This window comes from Puntigrus tetrazona, chromosome 4 (genome assembly GCF_018831695.1).
Source record: "Puntigrus tetrazona isolate hp1 chromosome 4, ASM1883169v1, whole genome shotgun sequence".
NCBI classification, from domain to species: Eukaryota; Metazoa; Chordata; class Actinopteri; order Cypriniformes; family Cyprinidae; genus Puntigrus; species Puntigrus tetrazona.
Genome location: NC_056702.1, coordinates 22315364 through 22341087, shown reverse-complemented (window position 1 = coordinate 22341087; position 25724 = coordinate 22315364). Strand labels below are relative to the sequence as shown.

Sequence of the window (25724 nt, the reverse complement as noted above, 5' to 3'; positions counted from 1 at the left end):
AAAATTTTGCACAGTGCCACAATAATGTTTTTATTTTATCTTTGTTCAATTTATGACATTAAAAGTAACTATGCACCAGTGTTTGCTGAAAATATTGTGCATTTTTTCCATTTCCAAGAGAGACCATGTTTTCAATTAAAAATCACCAAAATCTTGCAAAACATGCAAAAATGTACAACAATAATGAGCACCTGGTTTGATGAAACATGGACGACTGCAAGAGTCTGGTATGCCAGAAAGCTGAATAAATAAATACCTGAGCATATCCAGTTTACATTCTGAACTCTCCAGTCCAATAGAGAGCATCTTCACTCCTGAATCTTTCAGGACATTGCTACTAAGGTCCAACGCTCTCAGATGAGAGTCTGATGATTGTATGAGTGAAGACAAGCTTTCACAATGTCGTTCAGAGAGATGACATCCAGCAAGTCTATGAAAGATAATATGGAATGCAATAAAGAGGAGATGGATCGTTAAAGTCATCATTTTTTGCATGATATAAATTTTTTTATTAAATTACTAATATTCTGTGTGACAACACATTCTCTGAACACAGATCATGACTGATCCAGTGGTTGCCTGAAAACTGTAATGAAAACACATGAGTTGGAGGTGATCTTAAATGTGTAATGAAGCACATACATCGGCTTTATATTTAGACTCATCTGAACAGCATCTGAAAGAGCTGTTATTAACATCCTTGACCCCCGGCTCCACATACACAACAAAACAGTAATATAAGCAAATTCTCATTACGTTTAAAAGCTGTTTATTAAGTTAAACATATAGTTGAATCTTTCTTTGTGAATAACATGTTTTATACCTCTACTTTTCACTCTATTTTCAAGAGTTTTGATTTGATTGATAATTCTATGATGAAATAAAGGAATACTCACAAAGCTTTTCTGCAGTTCTTTATAGCTGGCATCAGTCTCTTTCTACCCTCATCTGATGTGATCAGTCCCGGGGGTTGTATTTCGTGAGATCAAAATCATCCAGCACCTCCGACATCTGAAGCACGTATGCAATTGTCGAGCATTGAGCAGGAGAGAGTTTCTTCGCTGAATGTTTATATAATTTTACAAACTCCTGAATCTCTCTGGACAGAGTCTGATCTTTCACTTCCAGCAGACAAAGGAAGAGATTGATGGCTCTGTATTCTGAGAGAGAGGTTCATCACTTCTGAGTTTGTCTTTAATGTACTGTGTTGTTTCTTTGATTGTTTCTGAGGTGTTCTGTATGTGTGTCAGTAGACCCTGTAAGAGTCTCTGATTGTAATCCAGTGAGATGCCCAACAGGAACCGAAGAAAATTATCCAGATGTCCAGTTTTACTCTGAATAGTTTTATTAAGTGCTAATGTTAGCAGCTCATACAAAGAGTTTTTCTCAGATCTGTATCTGTCAAATTTATCACCTAGAAACAGCTGCAGTCCCTCCACGTTCTCAATCATATGGGAGTAAAATGCATAGAAAGCAGCCAGAAACTCCTGAAAGCTCAGATGAATAAAGCAGTACACTTTCCTGTCACAAATCACAGATTCCTCCTTGAAGATCTCAGTGCAAATCCCAGAATACACTGAGGCATCAGTGACGTCTATGCCGCTCTCAATGAGGTCCTCCTCATAGAACATCACATTGCCCTTCATCAGCTGTCTGAAAGCCAGGTCAGCTAGTTTCACAATCACTTCACCATTGGACTGCACAAGTTTGTCAGGATCTTTGTCTTCGTACTTCTGGTTCCTAGTGTTGATCTGAATCAGCAGGAAGTGGATGTACATTTTAGTCAGAGTTTGAGGGATTTCTGCTCTCAGATCATCTTCCAGGAGCTTCTGAAGCACAATGGATGCGATCCAGCAGAAGACCTGAGTGTTAGGGGATGTGGCACATGATGTGAAGGCTTCTTGATCTTTTAATATGCGATATGATTCTACTGGCTTGAAGATCTTCATTGAATCTCTTACGAAAATATTCCTCCTTCTGAGGATCATCATTGAATCCTGGATTTCTGTCACAAGGTCAATGTATTTGGAGGGGTGATCCAGATGAGAGAAGAAGGAAGCAGCTCTCCTTTCATGAGCTCTGACATTAACACAGCCACCGATGAAGTCTCAGTCACATCAAAAACTTTTTGATCATCTGAAAACATCAGTGTGATTCTGCTTTCATCCAGACCATCAAAGATGAACACAACACAACATTCTTCATACATCTTTGGGTCCAGATCTTGAAGTTCAGGATGAAAGTTCAACAGAAGGCTATGAAGGCTGTACTGATGATCTCGGATCAAGTTCAGCTCTCGAAATGGAAGCACAAACATGAAATCCACATCCTGATTGGCTTTTCCCTCGGCCCAGTCCAGAATGAACTTCTGCACAGAGACGGTTTTTCCGATTCCAGCGATGCCTTTAGTAAGAACAGACTTCAGTTTGTCTTTCTTCTCATATCCTGATTTACCCAAGTTAAAGATGTCGTTGCAGTTAAATTAAGTGTTTTGTGAATGTTGTGTTCTGGTTGTTTTCTCCATCTGCAAAATCTCATGTTCTTCATTCATACTTTCACTCTCTCCCTCAATGATCAAGAGCTGTGTGTAGATCCTGTTCAAGAGGGTTTGATTTTCTTGCAGTTTAATTTCCTCACAAAGGCTCTCATACAAGTTCTTCATGATGGTTTTGTGTTGGTGTTTGGCTCGGTGTAGTTTATCATCTAATTGATGAGAATCCTGGCGCAGATCTCCAGGCTGAGTACCTCTGTTTACATAGCAGGAACAAAAGAGCACAAATAAAAAAAGAGAGAATGAGCAGCAAGATATTCTAAAAAGCCATGTGTCATTTTGAGAAAAACTAAACAAAACTTTAAAATAAACGGCTTTGATCTAGGCCAAGATCATTTTCATCCAGAAACTTGCCAATATGACATAGATCAAGCTTCATACTTGAAAGTCTATGTTTGTTTGTAAAATTATGCTCCACAAATCCCTCGTTGTTTATTAAATAACGAGAATAAAACAATCAGAACCAAAACTGAAACAACATTCGGAAAGGTCCTTTTCCGTCTGATGCATATTATCAGTGGTCTCACCTGTATTTACATTCATACCATTTACTGAAGTAAATAAAGATGTGGTCACTGAGTATATCCAACAAAATTTAAAGGATCCTGCAATGTGATCAGACAAACTGAACTGAAACAAACTGGTCTTAAATACTACTGAGAAGGCAAGGGTGACCCAAAACAACCTGGTTGCAAACTTTAGGTTTAGTAAATGGCAGAATTGTAATTACTATTCCTTTAATAGATTTTTTTATATGGTGTGTTTTTGCAGAGAGGAGCATGACTTTCACTCTCAGCCAAACTTAGATTAGTGAATAAAGGCATTGTTTTTATTTTCTTCGCGTAAAAAAGTGTATTCTCGTCACTTTGGAAACTTCTGAACCACCGATAGAAGATGGAGTATTCTGATACTTCACCGAACCTTTATTCCAATGAAGGTTATTTTCTCACCTGGGGTTAAAGGTCGCCCGTCTCTTCTTCAAAGAGTTTGTGCAAGATCGCTCGCTTTGGAGATACTGGAGAAACTGTCTTTCTCTTTCTTTTACTGACATAAACAAATACAAAACCAGAATTAATTGTACAATTATAAATCTGTTTCGGGGCTCTAAAAGTAGTCTCACCTGGGATTAAAAGGCATGGAGTCATCGCTGAAATTGCTGGGTTTTTTCATAGATGCTTCACTCTTCATAGAAGCACAGCTGGATCCTGGAGATGGAGATCTCTGAACATCCTCCTCATCTTCCCTCTCATTCATTTTGGCCGGCAGGACTCTCCTTTGATTTAATTGTGATCAGTGTGTAAAATGAACATGTTTTTATTCTAACTTTTCTTGAAAATGTGTTAGCAAGACTTAAAAACAACCGTGTTTTCCTAAACATCCATGCTTTGATATGCACATAACACATCTCTCTGCTCCAAGTAGAGTTTGAACTAAATTAATCTTGCATTCACGTAAACGTTCTGCATAATTAAGTTGCACTTAAACCGTTTGTGGTAAAAAAGAAACATGGCAGGGAAGCGAAAGTTCAGACTCGGTGTATATATTGTAAATAATATAGACTGCAGACATAGCTTTTTGGGACCCGGACGTTCCGTAGGTCTTGTTTCATCTGCTGTACTTTCGCTTTAGAAATAAGATTAAATCATTTTCGATTCTGCAACAATAAACACGTTGTATACATGCAATCATCGTGAGTTGTTGACTGCCTCGGTAAACACCGTGGCGGTAAACTTTTAATTGAGTTTGATGGTAAATAGACAAGCACGCACCTATCCGATGAACCATTTATATATTACATCAACATATGAAATTATTACTACTCACCAGAAAATGTGACAGAAATAAATTTCACGGCGATCTGAGATCAGACGATCAGCTCCAAAGCTTCGTCTTGTATTACTTGCGATAACGATAAAGTAGCCAAAAACAAAAATGAAAAAAGAAAAAACAAAGAAAAAAAAATCGATCTGTTTGTTTGATCCGGATAGAAGACGTGCACGCGCTGCTCGTTCTCCAGAGTATCACTGCTACTGTTGTGCAGAAAAACCTCAGAGCAGGAAGTGACACACATTCAAAATGCTGATAAAATGCTGTCTTTTTACAATAAGATATTAATTGCTTGTGTTTTCCTGACTTACTCACCCCCATGTCGTCCAAGATGATTATTCAGCTGATCTTGCTGAATGCTGCTACCCCCACCCACATGAGAGGATTTTCATTTGGAGCCACCTCACCAGATATGTTTATTTATTTTTAATAAATACACCCTCTGGGTTATTTTTATTGAGCTCTCCTTGTCGTTTGATTCTTCTCCCCGCCACACTGGTGGAGAAGTTCCACAGTTCCACAGTCGGGCGACGCTCTCCTCCTCCTACGATGGAAGAAGTCTTACAGCAGCTTACCAAGGTTAGCATCCACCAGAAGCAAATTATGGAGCATCTGGCCACACGCCAAGGGGAGGCAGAGCGCTACCTGACCCCCGTGTGCAGGCCACCCGGTCACGGCCCAAGATGACTGTACACGATGACATGGAGGACTACTTCCAAATGTTTGAGTGCACACTTGAAAACAAAGCCCATGGATTTTGATTGCGTCTCTCACATAGTCTGACAAAGGAGTATAATTTAAAAATTGCGCAGTCAACTGTTTGTGAAATGGAACTGATGCTTATGCTGATTTATCCTACCTCTATCATTCAGCACAAATCCAAATATTTCATAATGTTTTCATATTTGCAATGCAACAATAAAACAGACTTGACTATTTGAATGCATTTTGTAAATTAAAGGTACTGTACTTCAGTCACGTTCCAGCAGTGACATAGAGGCTGGCTGGGGGACTATTTTATTTTGAAAAAGTAGCAACGCTGGAACTGAAGTAAGTGTGTGTGTGTGTGTGTGTGTGTGTGTTTGCAATCACTTCAGCTATATCTTTAACAGCAGAATCAACTTTAAACACTTTTTTGCCTTAATAATAATGGACCACTCTATAACAGTGTGGAAAAAGATTGGGTGGTAATCAAACAATCATGAGTGCAAGGCTTTATGGGAGGGTTAACAGGGTTTCTAGCTCACACGTGCACCCAATGAAACAAACAAAAATAAAAGGCAATCATTTTTAGCAATCAATAAGGAGTAAACAAATTATTTAAAGCTGAATGAGCAGATATATTAAATCAATTCTTTTCTACAACGTTCTAAACGCGCTGAGACTTTTCGAATGTTACCAAACATGAAAGGGAGAAACAACAGATTCACATGACACATGGTAGTTCATGGAAGTGTTCTTTTTTGTTAATAAATCTGTCCATGGTATCATGGGCAGATTTAGGACGTTGTTGTCTGGTCCTGGACCTCTTAGCGGAATTCGATTCCTCAAGTTTTAGTAATTTGATCAAATCTTAAGTTGGCTGATTCTCGCTGATCCCCTACAAAATAATTTATAATATATTAAATAAATGTTAAGCATTTACTAATAATGATTATTTCACTATGTACAAAAACAGTTTTAGAACATTTAAAGCACATGGCAGCATACCATTTATCTATCTTATACAAATGTACATTAATGTTTAAATGATTTGTTTATTATTATCAAACACTTTTTTGACTTCATTACTTCATTTACTTCCTTTTTGACTTCAATACCTCATCATTATTATAAAGTGTTACCAGAAACTTGACAAAAACAGTGTTATTTGAATGTAAACAAGGAAACTCTAACTGCATTTCCCTTTTGGCAAGAAAGAAGTGAAAGCAGAAGTTGAGTTGAACATTCAGTGTTCACACTTGACCGTTTTATTTTTAAAAACTGATCTTTATTATTTGCTGATCTGAAAATTTACATGGACCTAATGAAGAAACCAAGGACATATTGAGAACTTGTCTAAAAACCGAACGTCTTGATCAAAGCAAATCTTGAGCTGTGGAGCGCAAAGTCACTTCCTTATTCAAGTAAGCATAAAATACTAACGTCATCATAAAATATTCAAAAAACGTGATTAAATATGGACAAATATGGATTAATAAGTGTTATGTATTGTACAGATTTTAAACTTACAATATGATAGGTGAGCACTGTGATGTGTTAAGAGTGGAAGTTTTTGTGTTTTTCTGTAGCTGTGAGTTGTTGAAGGAAGATGGCGTTTGTTAAAGAGCTGCTCGTGGATTCACTGAAGCAGCTGGTAGACGCTGAACTAAAGGAGTTTCACTGGCGCCTAATGAATGCACATAAGCATATATCCAAGTCTGAAATGGAGAAGGCAGATAGATTCGACACAGTAGATAAGATGGTGGTGTGTTTTGGAGCAGAAGAAGCTGTGGAGGTCATGGTAGACATCCTCAGAAAGATGAAACAAAATGATCTGGCTGAACGGTTGGTGAAAGAACACAAGCAAGGTAACATTTACTTCACTGTGAATGTAACTTGTTTAAATATTTTAAAGTGAAACTTCTTTTCTCTTTCTCTTTGCTCTACTGATATGGTTCTGATAAATGTTTTCCAGTGAGAAATTTTCTTTTTTCTCTCTTACAGCTAAGACTGAGGGCGACGTGAATATATCTGTTGCTACTGGAGGTAATTCACAACATACCTGGAGCAAATATTAATCATTGTCTATAATTAGAAACAAGAAAATATACCACAAGCAGCAATTACAGTACCTCATCATTTTATACAAATATAAAGAAGATTGTTTCTCTAGTGATATCCAATTCAAAGTGGTATGAAATGAATCTGTCTGCATCTGTTATTAATAATATTTATATAAAATATTTCTCAAAGTTTTTTTTTTCCCCTCAGTCTTATTTATTTATTTTTTTTTATTACAGAGCTGAAAAGCTTTTTTGAAACTCACAAAAAAAACATGAAGAAGAAAGCAGAATGTATTTTTGAGGGCAAAAAAGAAAATGAAGCACAACTCAAGGCTGTTTACACAGAACTGTTCATCACAGAGGGAGATATGGAAGATGTCAATCACGAACATGAGATTCAACAGATCGATGGTGCTTTAAAGCGTAGAAAAACACAGGAAAAACCAATTAAATGCAATGATATATTCACTGAACTTAGGAAAAATAACAAGAAGAAGATTGTGCTGACCAAGGGAGTCGCTGGGATTGGAAAAACAGTCTCTGTGCAAAAATTTATCCTGGACTGGGCAGAAGGAACAACCAATCCGGATATACACTGTGTTTTCCTGCTTCCATTCAGAGAGATCAACATTATTAAAGACCGAGAGGTCAATCTACATGAGTTTCTGCTGAAATTTTATCCTGAATTGAAGAACCTAGAGAAATCAAAGCTATATGAGGAATATAAGCTTGTATTTGTATTTGATGGACTTGATGAGAGTCAACTGCCATTGAACTTTAAAAGTGAAACATTGAACACGTTTGAGGAACGAGCATCTGTAAATGTGGTCTTTACAAGTCTGGTCAAAGGTAAACTGCTTCCATCAGCTCTTGTCTGGGTGACATCACGACCATCAGCAGCCAATCAGATCCTCCTCAGTATGTAGGTTTGTTCACAGAGGTGCGAGGATTCACTGACCAACAGAAGGAGGAGTACTTCAGAAAGAGAATCAAAGATGAGAGTCTGTCCTCCAGAATCATTTCACACATTAAGACATCTCGTAGTCTCTACATCATGTGCCACATTCCTGTGTTCTGCTGGATCACAGCCACAGTACTTCAGGATATTCTCTCTGAGAACAATGAAGAGAACATCAACACAACACTGACTGAAATGTACATTCACTTTCTGCTGATACAGATGGACATGAAGAACCAGAAATATGATGAACAAGATGAAAGAGAACGTACAGAGCACTTACAATTAAATAGAGAGATGATTGTGAAGTTAGCCAAGCTAGCATTTGAACAGCTGAAGAAGGAACAGATTGTGTTCTATAAGGACGATCTGAAAGCATGTGGTATTGATGCGAGCAAAAGAAACTGAGTTCACAGGAATGATCGCTGAGATCTTCAAAAGGGAAAACAGACTTCATGGAGCAAAGATCTTCTGCTTTGTGCATCTGAGTGTTCAAGAGTTTCTTGCTGCAGTGCATGTGTTCCTCTGTTACCTGAACAAGAACATACGAGAGCTTCAGTTTTTCTTTGATAATCCAGACAAAAATCTCACATTAGAGAAGTTACTGCAGAAAGCCATTGAAAAGCCATGGAGAGTCATAGAGGACATCTGGATCTGTTCCTGCGATTTCTGTTGGGCATTTCACTGAAATCCAGTCAAATCCTGCTCAAAGGCCTGATCACACACACTGAAGACACTACAGAGAGCATCACAAGAATAAGTGAATACATTAAACAAAAACAAAATGAGTACAATATCTCAGATGAAGCTTTAGTCAACCTGTTCTACTGCTTACTTGAGCTCAAAGATCATTCATTATACGAGGAAATCCAGAGGTACCTCAGTTCAAATGAACATCCAGGAAGAAAACTCTCATCTTCAATGTGCACAGTCTTGACTTATGTATTGCTGATATCAGAGAAGGTGCTGGATGAGTTCAACCCGAAGAGATACACATCAAAACGAGCGGATATCAAGAGACTCATTCCAGCTGTGAGATGCTGCAGAAAAGCTCTGTGAGTATTTCACTAACTGCTCTTCAATCAAACATTTTGTTTTACATCACTAAAGAATTATCCAAAAATATGTAAAATAATTGATCATTTCTGGCTATGCAGAGTACAATATTAAAAAAAGGACTAAAACAGTCTGTTTGGCAGATTTGACGGCTGTGGTTTTGATGACAAATGCTGTGAAATTATGTCTTCGGCTCTTCAATCATCAAACTCTTATGTGAGGAATCTGGACCTGAGTAACAATGACCTGCAGGATTCAGGAGTGAAGCTGCTTTCTGATGGACTGAAGAGTCCACACTGTCAACTGAACATACTGAGGTTTGACATTCACTGGATCGCTATGTTCAAAGCAGGCAATGCCTACTAAAATAATCTGATGAGAAAACCATCATAGAACACCTGGAATTTTGTAATGCAGTTTTCCAATGGTGATTTTATAAGCATATTTGAAAAACAGCATTATAAATTTACAGGTAGTAAATACCTAAAGAACCTTAATGACTTCTTCAGTTCCTGAGGGCACTTTCCAGGAATGTTTGTTAGTGTGTTCTGGACTGCGTCTCCCACAAACCCTTGCACTTATGATTGTTTGATTACCACCGAATGTTTGTCATTGCCTCATTCTCTCTGCCCCACGTGGCGACGATCTCCTGACCGGTTTCTCATTGATACACGCATTTGGCTCCGCGCTGCAGTCTTTACGAGTGTTTCTGTTAATATAGAGCCTTGACGCACCTGTTCTGTGTCAGCTATTTTGAAAACAAACGTACATTCAGTCTAAATGCTTGCTAATTTTACTTAGACCATTATTATCTTGGAATGAAAGGTTGTAATGGGAATTGCATTGGTTTCAATGTAAACTATAATGGTATCTGATGGACTCTATTGGTGGGATGGCAACCAATAGAACAAAAGTAATTTCTAATGGAATAATACCCAAAAGAAAATTTCTGTGATGTTTTTTTTTCAGCTGTGTAATGATACTCATACTGTGCTGCACATTATTGATCACAATATTGAGCTGAAGCTTGACTTTGCAAATTTAAAATTGCAAATCAAATCGCAGTATCTATCAAAAAAATTGCATTTACATATTTTCCCACAGTCGCACGAAGACGTCACCCCAAATACCCACAACCCACATCCTTCCACTCACCGTTGTGATTTTAATCTGCCTCCTCCAGCGTAGAACCGTACATCTGTCACATTTCAATGACGAAAAAAAAATGCATTAAATTAGTCATGGTTGTTTATTAACCCTCAACGATGAACTTTCTAGCTATACATCTATCATCACACCTGGTTTATTGATATTTTACACAAAATCCACATTTATACACTTGTAAACTGCACACTTTGTAAATAGCATATCTAGAGCTGCAACAGCTAATCGTTAAAATCGATTAATTATTGATAAAGGAAATAATGGACAATAATTCTCATTATCGATTAGACTGGTTTGGCCACAGTGCACATCCAACTTCAGCCGGTAACGTCGAATTACAGCACTAAATAACACATTTCTATGAACAAAATGCATCTAAAAATAGTGGAGGAAAGGGAATGAAATGCTGCAGGCGAAGTATGTGATTCAAACTGCTTAAAACTTGAGAATTAGCATTAGCATAATGGCTTAGAAATGTGTTGAATTAAAAAAAAAGGCCAGACAAACCAGTTTAAGAAAACTGGGAACCAGGGAACCTGTACCCAACTATTATCAAATGATTTTTCTAAATAAATACAACAAAACATTTTCTTACGACCCTACATGCAGTATTACGACAAAATGCATCTGCATTAGAGCTAACATTAGCATCATGCTACATAAAACAATTTATGAGATTAATAGTCCACTTTTACTCAAAACTTACTTTATTCCACCATTGAGTGTTTGTAATAACTTTTATTTTTGCGATCACATGTGGAATTTAATTGTTGACTGTTGTTAAAATATTCATAGCCTTTTGCATCGCTGTACAAATGAGCATTTCATATGTACACATTGTTCTGAAAATATCCAAATCTTAAGAAAATCGCATAGAAATCATATCCTTACAGAATCGTCTAGTTGTACGCCGTGTCTCCAGCGTTCCTGCGATGCAACACAACCATGACAAACACAGTAGCAAATTTAGATTTTCAAATCTTAAATATTAATTTACTTAAGATTCATTCTTGTTTAGAAGAATGTTTTATTGGCAGTTAATGTTAAATAATGAAATGACTAATGTTACCATTTTCAGCCTTGTCCTTGTCCTTCTTTTTATATTCTGTTTTTGTATTTACATTTATTATATAATAAAAAAAGTTTCTAAATATACTACATTAAACTAACATAGTGTTTACGTATTGTTGCTTTTGTTAATTTTGATTGCTTCTATTGTATATACTAAAGTGATTGTTTTGAACAAGTATTACATTTAAAAGCATTATTTTAGCTGAAGACTTTTTATCAAAACTGAAAAATGCACCAAACCGAGACTTTCATACTGTGAAAGTTCAGTACGAATACAAGTGCCAGGCCTAATATATAACTTCTGCAGGACTTTAAGGAGTTTTAAGGAGTTTTAAATATTTATTTGTTTAAAATAATCACACTGTTAAGATTAATTCTCTATGCAACTAATTTGTTCTTCTTTTTTAGACTTCCCATCTGTAATCTCACTGCACAGTCTTGTGGGAGTTTATCTTCAGTTTTACAATCCTCAAACTCTGTTCTGAGAGAGCTGGACTTGAGTAACAATGACCTGCAGGATTCAGGAGTGAAGCTTCTTTCTGATGGACTGAAGAGTCCAAACTCAAAGCTGGAGATTTTAAGGTTTGAGTTCCAAATATTGATTTAATAAAAAATAAAAAAAACGCACACTGTTAAAATGAATTCTATATGTAATTAATTTGTTTTTTTAAATTCAGATTTTCCACATGTAATCTCACTGCACAGTCTTGTGGGAGTTTGTCTTCAGTTTTACAATCCTCAAACACTGTCCTGAGAGAGCTGGACCTGAGTAACAATGATCTGCAGGATTCAGGAGTGAAGCTGCTCTCTGAAGGACTGAAGAGTCCAAACTCAAAGCTGGAGATTTTAAGGTTTGAGTTCAAAATATGTCTTTATTGAAAAAAACCACACTGTTAAGATTAATTCTATATGTAATTACTGTATATTTCTTGTTTAGATTTTCCATATGTAATCTCACTACACAGTCTTGTGAGAGTTTGTCTTCAGTTTTACAATCCTCAAACTCTGTCCTGAGAGAACTGGACCTGAGTAGCAATGACCTGCAGGATTCAGGAGTGAAGCTGCTTTCTGAAGGACTGAAGAGTTTAAACTCCAAGCTGGAGACAATGAGGTAAATGGTTTTCCATAAAGTACAATAATTTACTAAATGCTACCACATTAAATGACTATTAAATTTAAAGAAGTTTAAATAAGATGTTGCCATTGGACCAATGTTTGCTAGGATGTCATTAAAGGGCTTATCCAAGCCCTCTTTTATCTATTTTACTTATTTTTACCCATTGCATCTCGCACATATGTGTGTTTTAGCAAGGTGGCCTGTGTTGTAAGCTGGTAAATAAAGATACTTACATACTGCCAGTTCCAAAGAAAAACTGTAATAGTCTGTCACAATTCCAGTTTCCACATCTCTGCTTCTGCTGTTGCCATGAGGAGTTTGGGTAGTTCCAGTTTTCAAGTGACAGTAGCATACTAATAATGATACTAATAAATGTAAAGGAATCTTTATTATTGCATGAAATACACTAATTCTTAGAAAAACATAAGAAAAGTGAGAAATTAAAATAATCTGGACTTCAACTTCAAGTTCTCCTGTTTCTAATGATATATAGCACTTGATTTTGACTGCTAGAATAGGTGTGAAAAACAAAGGTGTGTCATGCGCCTCAAAAATGCTCTAGGTCTTAAAGGTTTAATCATTGCTGAAGAATTGCTGAAAAAAGTATATACTTGTGTCATTTTGGTGCAAACCTCTCATGTGGGTGGGGGTAGCACCAGGTTAGATTAGAATATTAGAAGTTTTGTTTTTAAATGTTAGCTTTATATTCTATATTTATATTCTTTTACTACTTTGTTGATTTCAGAAGCATTACCATTATTGTTTGTGTGAGAGATCGATCGCAGGATATATAATGTCTAAAGATTAGGGGGATGTTTTCTTGGTAATGCTAAATGAGAATAGAATTACTATTTTTATTAACCAATCAGTTCAATATAAAAAGCAACAACAAACTAATGTCATGTGGTTTATTGTATGTTTTTGTAGGTTGTCTGGCTGCATGGTGACAGAGGAAGGCTGTAATTATTTGTCTTCAGCTCTGACTTCAAACCCCTCACACCTGAGAGAGCTGGATCTGAGCTACAATCATCCTGGAGATTCAGGAGTGAAGCTGCTCTCTGAAAAACTGGAGGATCCAAACTGCTCACTGAATAAACTCAAGTATGTCAAGCAGGAGGTTTTGGCTTCAGTGCTTCTCTACAGCCTAGGAGTTTCTGAGGGATGTAACAATATAAACGATTAAAAGGAACACACCACTAAAAATAAGTTCATTTTACGGTTTAGCGTCAGATTTTTACCATTTTCTAATAAATTCAGCAGAACCCCTGGTCTGGAGGTAGCACTTTTAGAGGTGTCTTAGAATAGATCATTTAATCTGATTTCCATCAGACTATTTTCATCACACTCATGAACAATTGACCACAGAGATTCATTAATTTTCCTATTTAAAACTTGACTCTTCTATAGTTATATTGTGTACTAAGGCCGACGTAAAATAAAAAGTTGCTGATCTGGCTAGGAGCTACACTCTCATTCTGACATAAAAATCATGGTACAGCAAGTTAATTGATTATTATGCCAGAATGAGAGTATAGTTCCTAACTATATCAGCCTATAATATCACAAGTTTATATTTTCTGTGAATCTTAGTACACAATGTTTATAAAACAGTTTTAAATTGGAAAAATATTGAAACTCTTTGGTAATTTTTGAGCTTGGTGTTAATGTTCTGATCAAATTCAATGAGCTATGCTAAGCTACAGCTAAACGTGCTACACTGCTCACTTAAAAAACTATAAAAGCCTTGTTCTTGATTTATAAGCATATCTACATTATAAGCATACAATGAAGATTTAAAGGCTGAGTTACCTTCCTAAAACAACACAGAGGGTTTTCGATTTTTTTTTTCATGAAATTGCAGAGGTTTATTTTTTTTTAAATCAAGTGTACAGTTGTACAGTTTTATCTTGACATTCTGTCTCTCTCTGTGCTGCATTTAACTTTTTAGTTTGGAAGGTAAATGAGCCTTTAAATCCCTTGTAAATGTTTTACAAGCTATAAGTAGTAGAGTTGCACCGAAAGAAACATTTTAGACCAAAACCGAAAATTCTGGATATGGAGTGGATACTATACGAGCAGAAGCACATTTGTTGAGCATAATACTTTTTAGATATTTTGGCTGGAAACAAGACAATAATTAAAAATTATTAAAAAAATTTTTGCAGTGTTGACAACTGTATAACCTTTTATTGATGTGTTTTCTAGCGTTGATCATGGAGGAGAATCCAGGATTACAACAGGACTGAAGAAATGTACGTCTACATACACACACACACACTGTAGTGATTGTTGTTGTGTTATTAACGTCTCTGTTCTTGTGTTCATGTGTTCAGATGAGTGTTTTCTCACACTGGATCCAAACACAGCACACACTAAACTCAGACTGTCTGAGGACAACAGAAGAGTAACATTTGTGTTTGAGTCTCAGCCATATCCTGATCATCCAGACAGATTTAAAATGTCTCAGGTGTTGTGTGGAGAGAGTGTGTGTGGACGCTGTTACTGGGAGACTGAGTGGAGTGGGTTTGTGGATATATCGGTGTCATATAAGAACATCAGCAGAAGGAGAGGTGATGAGTGTGTGTTTGGACGTAATGATCAGTCCTGAGTTTGATCTGCTCTCGCTACAGTTACTCATTCATACACAATAACAGAGAGACTAATTTCTCTGTGAAGCCCATCATCATCAGCAGAAGACCAGAAGTGTATGGTAATGATAATATCTATAGAACAGGAGTGTATTTGGATGAGAGCGCAGGGATTCTGTCGTTCTACAGCGTCTCTGACACAATGAGACTCATCCACACAGTCCAGACCACATTCACTCAGACACTCTGTCCTGGGTTTTATCTTTTTTTTGGATCATCAGTGAAACTATGTTGATGAATCAGAAGAGACTGAGCAGAGATTCTACCCATAATGCTTTGAGCATGATTGATGAAGAACATGTAATCAATTTCTGTTATTTTTGTATAGAAATAAAAATACTAAAAAAAATAAAGATAAATCGACTTGATATCAGATTTTAATCAATGTTTGTATCATGAATATAACTGATTTTTGACAAGATTGAAATGAGCTTCTGGCTTAATAAAATATTAAATTAGAAATTAACCTATTATTTATTGAACTGTTGTATAAAAGCAATTTCACTAAGTTAGTCAAACCAGACTTCATCACATGGCTGTCACAATAGATTCAGAGCATTCAAGTGCGGTTAAACAGAGTGTATTGACAAAGAATAATTTAACAAATCCAGGAAGAAATACGATTCTGAGGAAATCGCAAAGCGCAAAGAGAATCCACAAGAGTCCAGAATACGCGTCCACGCAGCGCGAGAAGGCAGCCACAATTCCGGAATGGGAAGTCTCAGTTGTTGGATCTGTGAAGAGAGCTTGGATATCTGTGTCACCAGATCCTGAACCGCCTGTCCAGTGGCCAGAATCTGTCTGTCCTAGCGATCCATCTGACCTGTGCCATTTATCAGGAAGTTTAGTAAGTCGCAGCTGATCTCAATCAGCTCGCTCACGCTCTGACACACCCTCTAATGAGACTGAAAACACACAAGGAATGAGAAAATGAACCTATGAAACATGACAGTGGCGTATGTGCTTTATCTTTTCTTATGTGTTTTATTAATCAGTTTTCATCCAGAGGTCCCACTGCTGCCATCAACCCATTTCCACATCTCTTTCAGTCAGACTAATCCAGACTTTAACATCACCAGATATGTTCTTCACAAAATCCTGAGAAATAAAACAACAGTAAAACCATTTCAGCACAAGTAAACACCACTGTGCACACACACTGACTTGTTCCTCTCCATTGTTTATGATGATGAAATCTATTCCTCTGTCTATACAGTATCTTCTGCTCTCAGTCCAGTTCTTTTCTCAGAGGAAAGGAAGTAAAGACTGGATTGGTGGTATTTCCATCCATCTATAAACACAGATGAGCCATCCCTTGTGAAAAATAAGTATACTAACATTTATTTCATGCTAAGTATTTACATATTTATGAACTTACAGTTGTACGTTTAGTATCAGGATGTTTGACCCTTCAATGACAATGTGTTATAAGGCCATTCAACAATTCAGTGATTACACTGACCACACAAAGACCTGCTTGACTGGTTTACTAAGTCTCCCATAACTCTCCTGTTCACTGCCAGAAATGTGATTCTGTGAGATTGTTACATTTTGTTAATTTAAAGTAACACAAGATCATGAACATGCTCAAGTTTTTATTAGTGATCTTCAGTGTGTAACAATGACACAGAAGACTGAGTAGAATCCATTTGCAAAAGTTTATTAACAGCGAAGACATCAACGATAATGGGAAAGCAGGGTCAACAGTCTAAACATCAAACAGGTTCAAGGGTAGTTCAAAGTACAGGGTCAGTAGGCAGGCAGTGAGTCAGTAACAGGTTATCAATCCAAACAGGCAAACAATACAGGCAAGTAAAATCCAAGAGACGTGAATCAGGCAAACAGGCAATGATCATACACATGAGAACAAACAAGGCAATCAGGATAAGCTCGGTAAGGCAGTCAAACTGGCAATACTTTGCATCAATCATGTGGAGAGTTTCTGTTTAATTAGCCCTCTAACAGGAAGTAGGTGGAGAAGAACCAGAGGAGCCTGAACCCCACTAGTATTCAGGTGAGGGCTTTCTCTGCTGGTTAGGCGTTACATAGTGTTACTTACCAAGCTGATCTGGATTCTTTAACTACAGGTAACAGATACTGAAGAACTTCATCTCCTGTATGTTGTTCTCCAATAAACTATTTTAGATCAAAACATCTTCTGCTCTGATGTCAGCAACACATAAACCAGAGATGTCCAAAGTAAAGAGTATAGTATGGTTCCTCTTATTTGTCTAGATTTCAGATAACTCTGGATCTCCTGCATCAGTGAATAATCAACCAGTTCATTCAGACAGTGAAGGTGTCCATTCTTACTCTATAGAGCCTCATTCACAGCTCTAGAAAATGAACTCATCCTGTTAAAACATTTCTCTTCTTGTTTGTAAAAGAGAGATGCACATATAGAGCTGTTCGGAGGCGTTGTGGCGAGGTTGTCTTCATCGGAGAAGACAGCCATCTTATTAGTCTGCTCTTCAGCGAAAATCTTTCTAAGATGTCCTCTTCTCTGCGTCGGGAACTCAGCACTCAATGGTAACATTCCTATTCATTCTACGTTCTTACTAATACATATTTTATCTCTGGCTATACTAAACTAAATGCTACATATGTCATAATTAATGTCTTTTCTCAATAAACTACTTTTAAATATGATGCTTTGGTGGTCTTTCTTTCTACTATTCAATAAAGTGAATACAATACCATGTGTACTGTGTATCTTATAAATACTTATGACATAAAAGAATACGATATTCTGTGTGGTCTCTTCTTCCTGATAAATCAGTATCAAACACAACACAATGTGTTCATAATACAAGGTATCACTCAAATAAACAAGGCAAACTTACAAAATCGGGAAAACTTCCTGTTTCCCTCAACAGTGCACAGTCCTGAGTAAACTGATTCTTCTGTCACATCAATGCCACACTCTCTCAGGTCTTCATCATAGAAGATCAGGTTTTCTTTCACAAGCCACTGAAAAACCAGTTTCCCAAGTTTGAGAATCATGTCTTCATCTGTCAGGTTCTTCTCATAATCTTTCTCATGTTTGATGTTGGTCTGCAGAATCAGGAAGTGTGTGTACATTTGAGTGAGAGTCTTGGGAATCTCTCCAGTCTCTGCTCTACTCAAGATCTTCTCAAGAACAGCGGCTGAGATCCAGCAGAAGACTGGGATGTGACAGTACAGTGCAGTTCCATCCCAGTAAAAGTGTTATTAAAATACAATTGTATCATGCCTGAAATGAGTTTAAATTCTAGAATCCAGTTTATTACAAGTATAGTATAAATGTATGTCCAACACTCCTAAAGTATAATTTAAGTTGCAATGGTAATGTTTTCAAAATACACATTGGATGATCTCTTCTCTATATTGCAAACTGTAGTGTAGATACTTAAGTTGTACTTAAGTATGCTTGGAATCATTCCACTTATTAATTGGAACCCAGCACGACTTTAAGACCACTAAAGTGCATTATGTACAAAATTACTTGTTCCAATTTAACAGATTTTAGGCAATTTACTTATACTACAGTACATAGGAGTAAAATGAACTAAACAAACTATTTTTGACTAGGGAAAAGTCAGGAAGAGATTATAACATCTATAGTCATCATGCAGCTCAAAACATTATGGGTAGAATCTGTTACATCCTGCGGACGTATTTGGGTAATATGCGATCTTGAGAGGGTGAAGTCACCTATTGGGCATGTCTGGAGTTGCATGTCTTTCTTTCTCTCTCCTCTTTCTCTCTTTGTTGCAGATTGTTAATTGGGGCCCAGCTGATGCTTATTGTTGATCAGCGCTCGGCATAAGATCTCAGAGGAACCATGAGGGAGGCTGACGGCTACGTGTTCACTCTTTTCCTGATCCAGAAAGTGTTGTTACTTAGGTGGCGATTATGGTCTTTATCTCCTAGTATTGTGAGTGAATTGTTCTCTCGTGAACTATGGGAGAGCATGTGGATGCTCTGGTGTTTGATTTGTTTTCTGTTTTCTTTTAAACTTTGTTTGTCTTTAGGAAGCGGTAGGGAGAGGGTGCCATTTACTTTGAAATGGAGATTTTGCCTATGTTTATATTAGTTAGGAGTAAGGTAAGACTCTGTTATTTATTTATTTTCTTTTGAGTAGGTTATTTATAATTTTCAACGTAGTTAGAGTTTTGTTTATTATGTTGGCCTCACCCTCTCCTGAAGATTTGCTTCCTCTGTTACTCTTCTGTTCTTAAATAAATGAAAGATTTATTCAAGACTGCGTTTGTGCTTTTCTGGATCAGGGATTGATGTGACCGTCACGCTTTTTTTTTTTTTTTTTTTTTTTTTTTTTTTTTTGACTTTATTTGTTACAGCCTCGCGTGCCCCCTAGACAAACGGGGAGACTCGTAACAAATCTCTGTTCGGTCTTTTCTGATTCATCAACACAGTTTCACTGATGATCCATGAGTAAGAAACCTAAACCCAGGACAGAGTGTTTGAGTGAATGTGGTCTGGACTGTTTGGATGAGTCTCATTGTGTCAGAGATGCTGAAGAAGGACAGAGTTCCTGCGCTCTCATCCACATACACTCCTACTCTAGAGATATTATCATCAGACATTCCTGTTCTCTTTCTCCTTCTTCTTCTGATGACGATGGGCTTCACAGAGAGATCAGTCTCTATGTTATTGTGTCTGAATGAGTAACTGTGAGGAGAGCAGCACAAACTCCAGGACTGATTATTAGCTCCAAACACACACTCTTTACTCTCTTTCTTCCTGCTGATGTTCTTATATGTCACTGATATTAACACATATCCACTCCACTCAGTCTCCCAGTAACAGCGCCCACACACACTCTCTCTACACAACACCTGATACCAATGATAAAATCTGTCTGGATGATTAGGATATGACTGAGACTGAGACACACACATCACCTCTCTGTTCTCCTCAGACAGACTGAGTTGAGTGTGTGCTGTGTTTGGATCCAGTGTGAGAAAACACAACCCTGAACACAAGAACAGAGACATTAATAACACAACAATCACTACAGTGTGTATGTGTGTGTGTGTGAGTGCACATGTACAGCTATCTTTGTAAGGGCTGTTTTGATCATCGGAGTGAGGACAATCCTGTAAAGTAAGGACATTTTAGCTGGTCCTGACTAAAAGCCTGTTTGAGGGTCATAACATTCAGGGATCAGGTTGTAATCAGGTAAAAGGTAGGTTTAGGGTAAGGGGTTTGGGAAAGACACTTAGTTCTGATTGGTAGGTTTAAGGTAAGGAGCTAGAGATTGCATTGTATCAATGTATGTCTTCACAAGGATACCTATACAGAATTGTGTGTGTGTGTGTGTGTGTGTGTGTGTGTGTGTGTGTGTGTGTGTGTGTGTGTGTGTAGACATACATTTCTTTGGTCCTTCTGTAATCCTGGAATCTTCTCCATGATCCACACTACAAAACACACACAGAATAGTAAATAAAAAATGTTGCTATGCAGTTGCCAAGGTACTAGGGTGTTACTAAGTTAGTGGCTTGAATGTTCTAGGTGGTATCTAAGGTGTTGCTGTGCAGTTGTTGAATACATGGTGTGAGTAGGGCTGTGTACCTCAATACAGGACTGCACTGATTTCAGCAGAATTGAGTGAAAGAGCTGTTTATTACACACTGACAGTTAAGCTAATATATTAATAATATCATCTTCACATTGCTGCTAGGTTATCATTGCACACTGAAATATATAATGATCTTTAATGAATTAGCTCTGGTCTTGATTAGAAATTGCATGTATGCTTAAATATCTCATATTAAAGCAAGGTTGTTTTTCCAGGAGATTGAAAACTGGCTTTTTAAAATGAGTTTATTTTATTCACAACACAGTATAATTAAAACATACAAACTGAAGGTCAAAGATTCATTATTGAGCACACTGATCCAATAACAGAGTGTAACGCCATGCCAGCAGAGGGAGCCGTCGCCCAAGTACTGACTCGTCTCCACTTCCTCTGCGCTCACTTCTTGTTTGCCCAGCATAAAGCCAGAGCACATGTTACACTTATTGCGAATTATTGCCAGTTTCACTGCCTTACCAAGCGTTTCTCCCATGTTTATTCTGACTGCCAGCTGAGGCCCGTGAAGCTGAGGTCCACATTAATGTAAAGCCTTTCTGCGCCCTCCTTGATACCGGCAGCGCGGTGAGTTTGGTATGACCCAACATCGTCGCTCCCAGGGTAGAAACAAAATCCTACATCCCCATTTCCTGTGTGCATGGAGAAACATGACAAGTGCCCACCTGGAGGGGTGAACATGTCTGCGGTTTCTGGTTCCTGGCCGATTGAAGGTCGGGATATTAAAGGATCTGCCAGTGCTGCTCAGAAGGCATTAGCCAGGGTTTGACCGCCTCCTGTCCACACACAACCTGCCAGCCCCAAAGGGAGACACGACAATGGAGGCCAGCTCGACGACCACAACAATGCCCAACTCTACTGGTGAAGTGAAGCTTCTTTCTGATGGACTGAAGAGTCCAAACTCAAAGCTGGAGATTTTAAGGTTTGAGTTCCAAATATTGATTTAATAAAAAATTAAAAAAACGCACACTGTTAAAATGAATTCTATATGTAATTAATTTGTTTTTTTAAATTCAGATTTTCCACATGTAATCTCACTGCACAGTCTTGTGGGAGTTTGTCTTCAGTTTTACAATCCTCAAACACTGTCCTGAGAGAGCTGGACCTGAGTAACAATGATCTGCAGGATTCAGGAGTGAAGCTGCTCTCTGAAGGACTGAAGAGTCCAAACTCAAAGCTGGAGATTTTAAGGTTTGAGTTCAAAATATGTCTTTATTGAAAAAACCACACTGTTAAGATTAATTCTATATGTAATTACTGTATATTTCTTGTTTAGATTTTCCATATGTAATCTCACTACACAGTCTTGTGAGAGTTTGTCTTCAGTTTTACAATCCTCAAACTCTGTCCTGAGAGAACTGGACCTGAGTAGCAATGACCTGCAGGATTCAGGAGTGAAGCTGCTTTCTGAAGGACTGAAGAGTTTAAACTCCAAGCTGGAGACAATGAGGTAAATGGTTTTCCATAAAGTACAATAATTTACTAAATGCTACCACATTAAATGACTATTAAATTTAAAGAAGTTTAAATAAGATGTTGCCATTGGACCAATGTTTGCTAGGATGTCATTAAAGGGCTTATCCAAGCCCTCTTACATACTGCCAGTTCCAAAGAAAAACTGTAATAGTCTGTCACAATTCCAGTTTCCACATCTCTGCTTCTGCTGTTGCCATGAGGAGTTTGGGTAGTTCCAGTTTTCAAGTGACAGTAGCATACTAATAATGATACTAATAAATGTAAAGGAATCTTTATTATTGCATGAAATACACTAATTCTTAGAAAAACATAAGAAAAGTGAGAAATTAAAATAATCTGGACTTCAACTTCAAGTTCTCCTGTTTCTAATGATATATAGCACTTGATTTTGACTGCTAGAATAGGTGTGAAAAACAAAGGTGTGTCATGCGCCTCAAAAATGCTCTAGGTCTTAAAGGTTTAATCATTGCTGAAGAATTGCTGAAAAAAGTATATACTTGTGTCATTTTGGTGCAAACCTCTCATGTGGGTGGGGTAGCACCAGGTTAGATTAGAATATTAGAAGTTTTGTTTTTAAATGTTAGCTTTATATTCTATATTTATATTCTTTTACTACTTTGTTGATTTCAGAAGCATTACCATTATTGTTTGTGTGAGAGATCGATCGCAGGATATATAATGTCTAAAGATTAGGGGGATGTTTTCTTGGTAATGCTAAATGAGAATAGAATTACTATTTTTATTAACCAATCAGTTCAATATAAAAGCAACAACAAACTAATGTCATGTGGTTTATTGTATGTTTTTGTAGGTTGTCTGGCTGCATGGTGACAGAGGAAGGCTGTAATTATTTGTCTTCAGCTCTGACTTCAAACCCCTCACACCTGAGAGAGCTGGATCTGAGCTACAATCATCCTGGAGATTCAGGAGTGAAGCTGCTCTCTGAAAAACTGGAGGATCCAAACTGCTCACTGAATAAACTCAAGTATGTCAAGCAGGAGGTTTTGGCTTCAGTGCTTCTCTACAGCCTAGGAGTTTCTGAGGGATGTAACAATATAAACGATTAAAAGGAACACACCACTAAAAATAAGTTCATTTTACGGTTTAGCGTCAGATTTTTACCGTTTTCTAATAAATTCAGCAGAACCCCTGGTCTGGAGGTAGCACTTTTAGAGGTGTCTTAGAATAGATCATTTAATCTGATTTCCATCAGACTATTTTCATCACACTCATGAACAATTGACCACAGAGATTCATTAATTTTCCTATTTAAAACTTGACTCTTCTATAGTTATATTGTGTACTAAGGCCGACGTAAAATAAAAAGTTGCTGATCTGGCTAGGAGCTACACTCTCATTCTGACATAAAAATCATGGTACAGCAAGTTAATTGATTATTATGCCAGAATGAGAGTATAGTTCCTAACTATATCAGCCTATAATATCACAAGTTTATATTTTCTGTGAATCTTAGTACACAATGTTTATAAAACAGTTTTAAATTGGAAAAATATTGAAACTCTTTGGTAATTTTTGAGCTTGGTGTTAATGTTCTGATCAAATTCAATGAGCTATGCTAAGCTACAGCTAAACGTGCTACACTGCTCACTTAAAAAACTATAAAAGCCTTGTTCTTGATTTATAAGCATATCTACATTATAAGCATACAATGAAGATTTAAAGGCTGAGTTACCTTCCTAAAACAACACAGAGGGTTTTCGATTTTTTTTTCATGAAATTGCAGAGGTTTATTTTTTTAAATCAAGTGTACAGTTGTACAGTTTTATCTTGACATTCTGTCTCTCTCTGTGCTGCATTTAACTTTTTAGTTTGGAAGGTAAATGAGCCTTTAAATCCTTTGTAAATGTTTTACAAGCTATAAGTAGTAGAGTTGCAATCGAAAGAAACATTTTAGACCAAAACCGAAAATTCTGGATATGGAGTGGATACTATACGAGCAGAAGCACATTTGTTGAGCATAATACTTTTTAGATATTTTGGCTGGAAACAAGACAATAATTAAAAATTATTAAAAAAATTTTTTGCAGTGTTGACAACTGTATAACCTTTTATTGATGTGTTTTCTAGCGTTGATCATGGAGGAGAATCCAGGATTACAACAGGACTGAAGAAATGTACGTCTACATACACACACACACACTGTAGTGATTGTTGTTGTGTTATTAACGTCTCTGTTCTTGTGTTCATGTGTTCAGATGAGTGTTTTCTCACACTGGATCCAAACACAGCACACACTAAACTCAGACTGTCTGAGGACAACAGAAGAGTAACATTTGTGTTTGAGTCTCAGCCATATCCCTGATCATCCAGACAGATTTAAAATGTCTCAGGTGTTGTGTGGAGAGAGTGTGTGTGGACGCTGTTACTGGGAGACTGAGTGGAGTGGGTTTGTGGATATATCGGTGTCATATAAGAACATCAGCAGAAGGAGAGGTGATGAGTGTGTGTTTGGACGTAATGATCAGTCCTGGAGTTTGATCTGCTCTCGCTACAGTTACTCATTCATACACAATAACAGAGAGACTAATTTCTCTGTGAAGCCCATCATCATCAGCAGAAGACCAGAAGTGTATGGTAATGATAATATCTATAGAACAGGAGTGTATTTGGATGAGAGCGCAGGGATTCTGTCGTTCTACAGCGTCTCTGACACAATGAGACTCATCCACACAGTCCAGACCACATTCACTCAGACACTCTGTCCTGGGTTTTATCTTTTTTTTGGATCATCAGTGAAACTATGTTGATGAATCAGAAGAGACTGAGCAGAGATTCTACCCATAATGCTTTGAGCATGATTGATGAAGAACATGTAATCAATTTCTGTTATTTTTGTATAGAAATAAAAATACTAAAAAAAATAAAGATAAATCGACTTGATATCAGATTTTAATCAATGTTTGTATCATGAATATAACTGATTTTTGACAAGATTGAAATGAGCTTCTGGCTTAATAAAATATTAAATTAGAAATTAACCTATTATTTATTGAACTGTTGTATAAAAGCAATTTCACTAAGTTAGTCAAACCAGACTTCATCACATGGCTGTCACAATAGATTCAGAGCATTCAAGTGCGGTTAAACAGAGTGTATTGACAAAGAATAATTTAACAAATCCAGGAAGAAATACGATTCTGAGGAAATCGCAAAGCGCAAAGAGAATCCACAAGAGTCCAGAATACGCGCCCACGCAGCGAGAAGGCAGCCACAATTCCCGGAATGGGAAGTCTCAGTTGTTGGATCTGTGAAGAGAGCTTGGATATCTGTGTCACCAGATCCTGAACCGCCTGTCCAGTGGCCAGAATCTGTCTGTCCTAGCGATCCATCTGACCTGTGCCATTTATCAGGAAGTTTAGTAAGTCGCAGCTGATCTCAATCAGCTCGCTCACGCTCTGACACACCCTCTAATGAGACTGAAAACACACAAGGAATGAGAAAATGAACCTATGAAACATGACAGTGGCGTATGTGCTT

General features: G+C 37.2%; 2 protein-coding genes and 1 pseudogene across 2 annotated transcripts; 2 read left to right on the top strand and 1 right to left on the bottom strand.

The window, feature by feature from the left end:
- The window catches only part of LOC122342311, a 43278-nt pseudogene extending 41297 nt beyond the window's left edge, over nucleotides 1–1981 (bottom strand).
- Nucleotides 1982–6294: 4313 nt separating this feature from the next.
- Nucleotides 6295–15578, top strand: LOC122342947 (NACHT, LRR and PYD domains-containing protein 3-like). The gene is given in 15 exon segments (XM_043237170.1): nucleotides 6295–6504; nucleotides 6670–6948; nucleotides 7085–7126; nucleotides 7381–8049; nucleotides 8052–8503; nucleotides 8505–8718; nucleotides 8721–9156; nucleotides 9301–9474; nucleotides 11801–11974; nucleotides 12070–12243; nucleotides 12330–12503; nucleotides 13437–13610; nucleotides 14715–14761; nucleotides 14843–15112; nucleotides 15115–15578. Coding segments are annotated over 14 exon segments (3537 nt in total). The 5' UTR covers nucleotides 6295–6504; nucleotides 6670–6689; the 3' UTR covers nucleotides 15393–15578.
- A 5412-nt stretch (nucleotides 15579–20990) lies between these two features.
- LOC122343126 (NACHT, LRR and PYD domains-containing protein 12-like) lies at nucleotides 20991–25180 on the top strand. Its single transcript, XM_043237479.1, has 5 exons — nucleotides 20991–21672; nucleotides 22027–22200; nucleotides 23038–23211; nucleotides 24315–24361; nucleotides 24443–25180. Exons 1-5 carry the CDS (start codon nucleotides 21569–21571, stop codon nucleotides 24547–24549), a joined length of 606 nt encoding a protein of 201 aa, XP_043093414.1. The 5' UTR covers nucleotides 20991–21568; the 3' UTR covers nucleotides 24550–25180.
- Nucleotides 25181–25724: the final 544 nt, after the last annotated feature.